Source organism: Culex pipiens, chromosome 2, assembly GCF_016801865.2.
Source record: "Culex pipiens pallens isolate TS chromosome 2, TS_CPP_V2, whole genome shotgun sequence".
NCBI lineage: Eukaryota > Metazoa > Arthropoda > Insecta > Diptera > Culicidae > Culex > Culex pipiens.
This window is the reverse complement of record NC_068938.1, coordinates 208,863,624-208,872,719: the sequence shown is the minus strand read 5'-3', so window position 1 is coordinate 208,872,719 and position 9,096 is coordinate 208,863,624. Positions and strand designations below refer to the sequence as shown.

Sequence of the window (9,096 nt, the reverse complement as noted above, 5' to 3'; positions counted from 1 at the left end):
TGTGATCGCGCGTCCTTCTTGTGCGTCTTTGAGTGTGGATGAACGAGATTTATTCTTTCTATTTTTTTTATTCTCTTCAACTAGACCGACTTAATTGTTCGTTTTGGTTGCTCTTCCCGAAATGTGATGATTTTTGCTACGAATTTTGCAAGATTTTTTCAATTTATTTACAGCGATGACTTTTGATGGCGGTGAATTTCACATTACATTCAAGTTGGCAACACTGATTTGTTTTTCTTTTTGTGTGAGTTCTCTCCCGAACTGACAGAGAGCGCGGAATTCCTCTCGTCTGATTCCAAACGCTCCTTTTCGTCATTCTCTTTTGTGTCGTCGCTTCGCTCTCCGGTTTCGCCAAAAGAGAGCGAGAGCGCTCTCTGCAAGTTCGGAAAGCTGTTTAAAATAAACACGTCAAAACACGGTACATCGCGTTCGGTTACATTCTTTTCCACGTAATTTTGCTGGTAAGCGAATTCCACGTTACACGGTTAGCAGGTTTTTGCACAATCATACATGTAAACATGATTCCATTTCGGGTTTAAACTCTTAATGCATGTGATTTTCTCTACAATTATTCTGTCGTGCGATTTACTCTAGTTCTACGCGCTCGTGATAATTTGAATGATGTTGTAGCATTCGTTTGACCGATCTAATTAGCTAGTGTGAAGATTCCTTTCAACTACTGCTCAGCCTGAATTGAGTGTGTTAATTTGTCTGTGTGTGAGTGTGTGTGTTTCGGTGAATACATTATTGTTTCGTTTTCTTTACTATGTAAGCTTCAAGCGGATAACCGTAATAAAATTTCTACTATAATTTGCATTTCATTTTGTGTTTCAGTGTGTAAGTGTATTTTCATTTCGTCCTTTCTTGCTTCAATGTAGAGACAGATTTTTTTTCTGTTGTAAAAATTCTAAAAATTCAAAATGCTCAGCCTTTTTCTAATCAAGGGAATCATGGAAAAGCGAAAACGAAACGGTTCAACCTTCATCCACTGCACTCTTCTTCATTTTTTTTTCATCTGATAAGTACTTAGTAGATTAGTTTTCAGTATAAATTATCAGCAAAAAACATTATTTGTCCTATTTTTCTGAGATACTTGTTTTACGATAATGCTGACCATATTGTGAGAATGTGAGTTTTTTTCTTTCCTATTAAGTAGCGAAGTTTTACGTTTTTTTAACGTCTGTTTCAAAGCCTACACACGATGCCGGAAAGTGATTTTTTGTTTTGTTTTGTTTACTAGTGGTGATGGTGATGGGATGATTCGCGCATTTCATTGTTGCCGCACTTGTCAACGCTGTAGTCTGCGTGATTTTTGTTTACTCAGTTAATTTCGATTGTACTTTTCTGTGATCGCTGCTCTATTGATTGGTTTTTAGGGGGTACTTCCTTAGTTTTTTTTAGTTTGCTTATCGGTTGGTTAGTTTTCTTGTTTTTCTTTTCGTTTAATTTGGTTTGTTTCTTTGAACATCACACTGATTTTTGTTTTTTTTTTCTTAACTGGATTATCATTATGGGATATACTGCTTAAAGTTTGCGTGTTGTTTTGTGTGAGTGTACACCGTGAATTGCACCATGGTTTAGGTTATTTTTGGAGGCGCTGCCATTTTAGATGTCTTTGATATTTTTTTAAAACAATTTTCATTTCAACATTCTCATATTTTACTTTGCTTTTCATGCAAAAAATATGCAAAAAATTTCATTACAGAGTTGAACCTAAAAAGTAACAACATCCTTAGTTTTTGGTCTTGTAAACAACAAATTCTCATTAGAAAGTTGCCAGATTATCAATCTTTATGATTCATTGGAAAATTATTTTGAAAATATAGCCAACGTCATGATTTCGGAAAAATGTTCTAGCAAAATTTACAAATCTTGCATTGAAAAGTTGTGAATGGTCTTCTTTAGCCACGGTTTATAGAACAGTGTTGCCAAATCATGAATATTTATCACTCATTGAAAAGTTTTTTTTTCCAATTTGCTACGAATGGTGGTATTTTTCAACAAAATTTATAAAAAATGATGCATTTCAACACTGTGAATTTAATCTATGAGCGCATTACTTCTAACAGTGTTGCCAGAACATTGAATCCTATTATTTCATTAAAAGTTTGACAAAATTCTTTTTCAACAATTGAAAAAAATGTGTTTTATTTGTGAAATTCATCAAAATTTACAACATCTGCCCTTGAAATCTCAAAACCGTGTTGCCAAATTATCAAAAAATATTAATTATAATAAATATAGGAAAAGTTCTTCAAAGTCCCATAGAAAACTGGTCCTTTCCACCAAAAATTAAAATTTTTCGGTCATGAAAATTTCCTTTTTCCTTAACATAAAATACTTAACATAGAAATAAGTTTTACAGTGGTGCCAAATTATCAACTTTTTGACTTTTAAGGGGGTTTCAAAATATTCATAGAAAGGTGGTTATTTTTAACCCCATTTACAATTTTCGGCATGAAAATTTCCATAAGTTTAACTTTGAAAAAGTTAAACAATGTTGTCAGATATTAATAAATTATTATTCAACCAAGCAAAACAAATTGTTGCTGAAAGTTTTTTTCATCAAAATTCTCAACATTTGGCTTTGGTACTGTAATGTCCACATAGGTAACGATATCTTAAAGCAGTGTTGCCAAATTATCAAACGTTATGACTTATAGGAAAGTTTTTCAAATTCCCACGAAAACTAGACATTTAAAAAAAAATTACAGCATTCGGTCTTGAAATTTACTTCAAATTTATCATAAGTGCCCATTACTTTTATCAGTGGTGCCAAATAATCTACTTTTTGACTTGTTGAACCCCTCCTCTCCTTTCAAAACTCTCAGAGAGGTGTTCATTTTAATCAACAATCACAAATTTCAAGCTTGAAAAGTTCCATAAATTTCACTTAGGTACGCAAAACTTTAAACAGTGATGCCAGATCATTAAAATTGATTACTAATCGGAAAAGGTTTTCAAAGGCCTTTATGGCATTGAAGAGAAAACTGTATCAATAGGAATTATCATTTAATTTTCCAACATCCAACACTGAACAGTATTTAAATTTTTGCTTAAGTGCACATAACATTAGACAGTGTTGCCGGATCATTGAAATTTATGATTTATCGGGAAGGTGTTTCAAGTAAATGCAGAAAGGTATTCATTTCCCACCGAGTGTATAATTTCAGGTTATAAGTGATAAGTTTTTTAAATTTAACTTAAGTACGCATAACATTTAACAGTGCTGCCAGATTGTTTTTAATCATCAAGATTGAAAACGCTTATACAACCTGTGGTTCAGTAGGTTATTTTGATTGAAATTTAAAATATTGTAGTTTTTCAATTTTCTTGTTTTGAAGTGTTGGCAGAATTTTAATATAATAATTTGGAGAGCTTATTGATATTATTTTTTTAAACAAGCATTTCCAGAGTTATTTTAAGGCATTTCCCTCATAAAGACACAGCAACAAACTACAACTTTTCATTAAAGCCACCAGGTGGCAGTCTGGGCAAAATTCGCCGGAAAGTTTTCTATTTACGCCGAGAAACAAGTACTCAGAAGCCAACTTAATTTGATTGATTTTGCTCGCATGAGTAAATTTGCGAGATGAAAAGTATTTCAAAGTTTGCTGTTTAGCTGCTCCGAGGTACCTTCCCAGGAGGAAAATACACTTGCCTCTCTCTCTGTTTACATGTTTGCACGGAGGGAAAAAAACTTTTGCGAAACATTTCCTCGAATAAATGCGATATCTCACTGGGGGGAGGGGAAAATTGATACGAAACTTGGTCTACCACAGAGTAGCATCCATCAACCAACTATTTCCCAGGCCCGCATCTCATCTCGTGATCTGCACCCGTGATAACCACAATAATAACTGTGCCAAGCCCGTCGGGGCGCCGACAGGGGAGATAATTTCATTTCACAATATTGTTAAAGTTTTCAGCTTAAAATTTCCGCATTTATCCCTTTCTCGGGAAAAACTTACAGCTCTTCCATCATTATCGTTTCCAGTTTGCTTTTGCTGGTGCAGTTTTTCCATCAAATCATGTGGGAAATGTGCTGAGGTGTAATCAGAGTGACTTTTGCAACCTCTCTTCATGCTTAAACCCCTTTGAGAGTGGCATAAATTTTGGGCGGATAAACTTTTTAATGCCACTGTACAACTCAATCAGATCAATTGTGACGCCGGAAATCTCATAAGTTGCTCAACGGCTGATGAGAATAATATTTATTTTTGTCGCCATTTATTTTTGGTGAAACTGGCAACACTGATGGCTTTTCTGTTCAAAGTGTTTTGATGAAGAATTTGATTTGAAAAGTTTGTTTGTGTTATTCAAATACAAAAACGATAACTTTTCCATGAATTTTCGATTTTTTTCAAGGTTGGCAACACTGCTGAACAAGTTGTCATGAAACCAACTTTAGATGGTCACCACTGACCATATTCAACAAGTTCCTTTCTGTACTTATTTGCGGTTGCTCTAGACTGTAAATTTAATTAAAAGTGCCAACTGTAGAACCCTGAGGTCCAGTCCAGAATCTAAAGACAAATTTAGTAGATAGATGCAAAATCGGTACCTTACATGTAACGAGATCTCATTTCCAGCATCAATTCAAAGAGCCAAATGTGAAAAGGAAAAATTGTGCTTCTCTCAATAAGATTACCGAGCTTCATTCTCATGTAAATCAATGCGCTGCACTCGTTAGGAAAATCGAAAAGACTCTGTTAGTAGCTTTCCATTCGTGGAAATTTCTGCTACACTTCATTACGGATTTATGTTTCGTCCGCTCTCTCTTTAACTTGACCTAATTTTCATATCCATTCTCTCTATTGTGGCAGCACCTCCATTTGTGGACAGTTCCAAAAATAAACCATGTGCCAGCTGCATAATTTTCCAACCGTTATCTAACAAAACATCGATAAAACTGCGCCAATGTCCGATTGTTTAAGAAAAACTGATGCTTTTTTTGTTCCAAGGAAATTGTTAAACTCGTTCTACTCGTTCGCTCCGGATCGGCCTCTGTACACATTATAAACTCCTCAAACTTTCGATCGCTCTCGTGCACACCTTCATTCGCTACGTTAGATTAGCATTTTTAAAATTGTTTAGTTTTTTAGGTTTTTTTTTCTGCATTTTCCCGTCACAATTCACTTAACATTTGTTGTGTTTGTGTATGCTTACCAATAAATAGCTACTTAAATAAAAGCCCACTGTCTTCGCAAACCACTCCTCGTCTCGTACGCTCCTCCAATCATAAACCCATTCCCCGATCAAACAACTCGAAACTCAAACAATCTATCTCAACTAGTTTTTTTTTGTTATAGTTTACTTCTTCTCCCTTTGCTATGTCCACTATGTACAAGTATAATTGCTAGATGTTGGGTACACTGTTTAACTCCCTTTTGAATATACACCCTGCGCGGTTTTTGATGACCAACCAGACAGTCCTGTGAGGGAGAAGAAAAAAAGGGTTGTGTTAGTTGCAATCGCTTGAAAATTGTTTTAGAAAATTGATTCTAAAATTTGTCAAAATGTTTCGAATCAAATAAATTGTTCAAGAATATTTCCAAAATGAAATGAAAAAAAAATAAGAATTTGAAATATAATTTGGGTTTATGGAATCTTCTTGAAAAATCTATTTTTGCATAAGGTTTAATGTTAGCATAACAAAATTTGTTATTGGTCTGATATTGGTTGAAAGCCAAAACAACTTTGGAATAACATTTTTTGATATGGAAGAAAACCTCCAACTGTTATTAGGATGATCGGATTATTTGTAAAAAAAAACACATCATCATTATCATTATAACACATTAACATTATCGAGGTTCGATAACGAAAACGAATAATTACCGTTATTTCGATAATTCTATCAACGATAACGGAAGATAACTCATTTTTTAAAGTCTTTCTAAAATTGAAATTCAATTCTAAAATAATTATGGGATTTTGGCTATATGGGAGCGATTGGCTATAACCCTATGAAAATCTTCCAAACATTAAAAAATTATAATGTTTTAGAATCGGGATTATGTCAGTTATTCATTGCTGTTATAATTACATGATTTTTGTTTACAAAAATACGTATTTTTCCTGTATTTGAAAATGCTATGTTTCTCGAAAATATAGTCAAAATTATTGTTATTGCAATATGGGTATCAAATGATCGGGATTTTTTCATACATTTTGAAAGTAAAAACATTTTTTTTAAATACTTAAAAAATTTCCAAAATTACGTTTTTTTGAAAAAGTACTAAACATTTCAGTTATTTACAATATGGGTATCAAATGATCAGGATTTTTCCATACATTTCGAAAGTTATTACACAATTTAAAAAAAAATCAAAATTCTCATAAAACTACGTATTTTCGAAAAATACTCTAAATTTCAGTTTTTTACAATATGGGTATAAGATGATCGGGATTTTTTAATGTATTTCGAAAATAATAACACAAATTTATGAAAATACTCAAAATTTTCACAAAACTACGAATTTTTGAAAAAAAACTCAAAATTTCAGTATGGGTATCAAATAATCGGGATTTTTTCATATATTTTTTTCAAAATTAAAATTCTCATTTTTTTTCCGAAACCAAGTATTCTCGAAAAAAATACTCAAAATTTAAGTTTTTTTCATTAGGTACTTTTGAATATTTTCATAAATTTTTGTTATTACTTTCGAAATGTATGAAAAGATCCCGATTGTAAAAACTGAAATTGTGCTACTATTTTCGAAAATAAGTAGTTTTGGGAAAATTTTGAGTATTTTCAAGAATTTGTGTTATTATTTTCAAAATGTATGAAAAAATCCCGATCATTTGATACCCATATTGCAAAAACAATGAATTTTCTACAAATAAAACAGCATTTTGGAAATACAGGAAAAATACGTATTTTTGTGAAAATTTTCATGTAATTATAATTGAAATGGATAGCTAACATCATCCCGGTTATAAAACATTGTAATTTTTTAGAGTTTTGATGATTTTTCATATTATTAAAGCCAATGTTTCCCATATAGCCATAAACCCATAAGCTCTGTGCTTGAGTTATGCATGCCTCGGTTTTGCATCCCCACATGCGGTGCTAAACCGAGGCACGACTGTTTAGTGAGTTTCAAAGCATAAATAGTAAAAAAAATCACAAGGTACCGTATTTTTTTTTAAATCAAAATTTTCATAATTTGCAATATGGGTATCAAACGATTTGAATTTTTGGATGCAATTTCACTGTTTTAGAGTTTTTCAATAGCAATACTAAAATTTTCACAAAATAACGTATTTTTTGAAAATACTCAAATTTTCATAATTGGCTGTATGGTTTTCAATCGATTCAAAATTTTGCTTGCATTTTCACTGTTTTTTAAGGAATCGTTTAATACAGTCCTGACACGATGATCCGAATCCCATTGGCAAAATTTCACTTCGGACAATCGAATCACAAAAAAATATTTTCTTTGTCTTATTTTTGATTTTCAATCTTAACCCCTAAACTAAACTAAAGTGATTTAGAATTTTTAGATCCAAGATGGCGGCCAAAATGGCGGTGATGAAATATTGTAAATTGCATTTTAATTATTTAACTGGTTATCAACCATCCAAATTTGACTAAAATGAGGTCGCAGAATTTGATATGCTGTTAAAAATAAGAAAATGAAAAAATCGAAAAAAAATTATGTTCATGATTTGCTTATCCTAAGTCCCATAAGCGAACTTCGGATAATCGAAACTTCGGAAAATCCAGGCTTCGGATATTCGAGTTTGGATTGTACCTTTATTGCAAGCAATTAATAGTTTGAGATTGTGTTTTCGAAAAAAAAAACTTGTGTTCATTGGAAAATTAAATTCAAAAACCTCGAAAACATTTAAAATGCACACACAAATTTGACTATTTCTAAAAAAACAGTATTTTATGAAAATTCTAGATTTCATTGAAAAAAACTTTTAAACAGTTGAAATACATGAAAAATTTCGAATCGTTTGATATTGAAAATTATTAAAATTTGATTATTTTAAAAAATACAGTATTTTGTGTAAATACTAGTATGCATTTTAATCAAAATGCTCTAAAACAGTTGGAATGAATGCAAAATTTTTAACCGTTTTATACTCATTTTGCAAATTATGAAAATTTGAGTATTTTTAAAAAAATACGGACTGTTAAATTTCAGAAATGATATTTGGCTACAAATAGAATAAATAAAATCGAAAACAAAGTGAGTTCCTCTGATAAAAAGTTTTGAGACAACAAAAAAAAACAGACTTACTTCATATAGTGCCAAAAATAGTTCTCCAATTGTTGTGATTTTCATGTTCGTTCGGAATGGATGATTTTGCTTTGATTTCCTCGTTAGATTTTGTTTTGTTTGCTGGTAAAATTTTGCTGATCCTTCTTGCCTCCTTTCATCTTTCGTAGCTGTTTTTTTCTGCATCTTCTTCAACTTAATTCTTCTTTTGCGCCAATGTCAATGCCTTCCCCCCCGTTTCACGTTCCTTCCGGCGGCTTGTTCACTCGCTAATTTCGCCTTGGTTTTTTTCCTTCTTTTCGTCGATTGCGTTTTGAATTTCCGTGAAAAAGAAAGGTTGCATTGTTTTCGCGGTGGTGTTTTGCGTGTTGTTGTTGCTCTTTTGCTGTTAAAGAAGATTAATTTCACAAGCATTTCGCGTGATGGTCGTGATTTTTCGATTTGCTGTGCTTTTTTGTTGTTCTTTCTGCCATTTTTTTTCAGTTGGTTTTTGATGTTCAGCCGTGCTAGTTTTTTTTTTCCTTTAGATGTTGTTTCCGCCGCATGATCTTGTTGTTCATCTTTTCTGCTGTGGTTGCTGTTGTTGTTGCTTAGCTGCTAGCATTGTGTCTTCACTCTTCGTTGGTCTTTGTTAAGATGTTGTTGTTCTTTTTTTCTGCAAGATTTTGTTCCTTTTTTGTTGTTTTTAATTTTTGGTGATTCTCATTTCTGTTGCTCTATGTGTTTCCTGTCTAGCTCTAGACAAACCACTCGTCTTTCTGTGAGGTTTGCTGCGATAAATCCGGACCTAATTGTCTTAATTTGCCAGGCACCAAATGGGACGGACTTTGGCCATCAATTTGTGTGGAATGCGGAGGTACCC

The 9,096-nt window shown here is 32.5% G+C and overlaps 1 protein-coding gene across 1 annotated transcript in view; it reads right to left on the bottom strand.

Annotated features, from left to right (window-relative positions):
• Positions 1 to 390: 390 nt before the first annotated feature.
• Positions 391 to 9,096, bottom strand: part of LOC120421569 (uncharacterized) — a 37,071-nt gene continuing 28,365 nt past the window's right edge. Inside the window, exons 5-6 of the mRNA XM_039584801.2 lie at positions 8,256 to 9,095; positions 391 to 5,435 (exon numbers count right to left, since the gene is read on the bottom strand). Coding sequence (XP_039440735.1) covers positions 9,031 to 9,095 — 65 coding nt within the window. The 3' untranslated portion in view covers positions 391 to 5,435; positions 8,256 to 9,030. The remainder of the gene's footprint in view (positions 5,436 to 8,255; position 9,096) is intronic.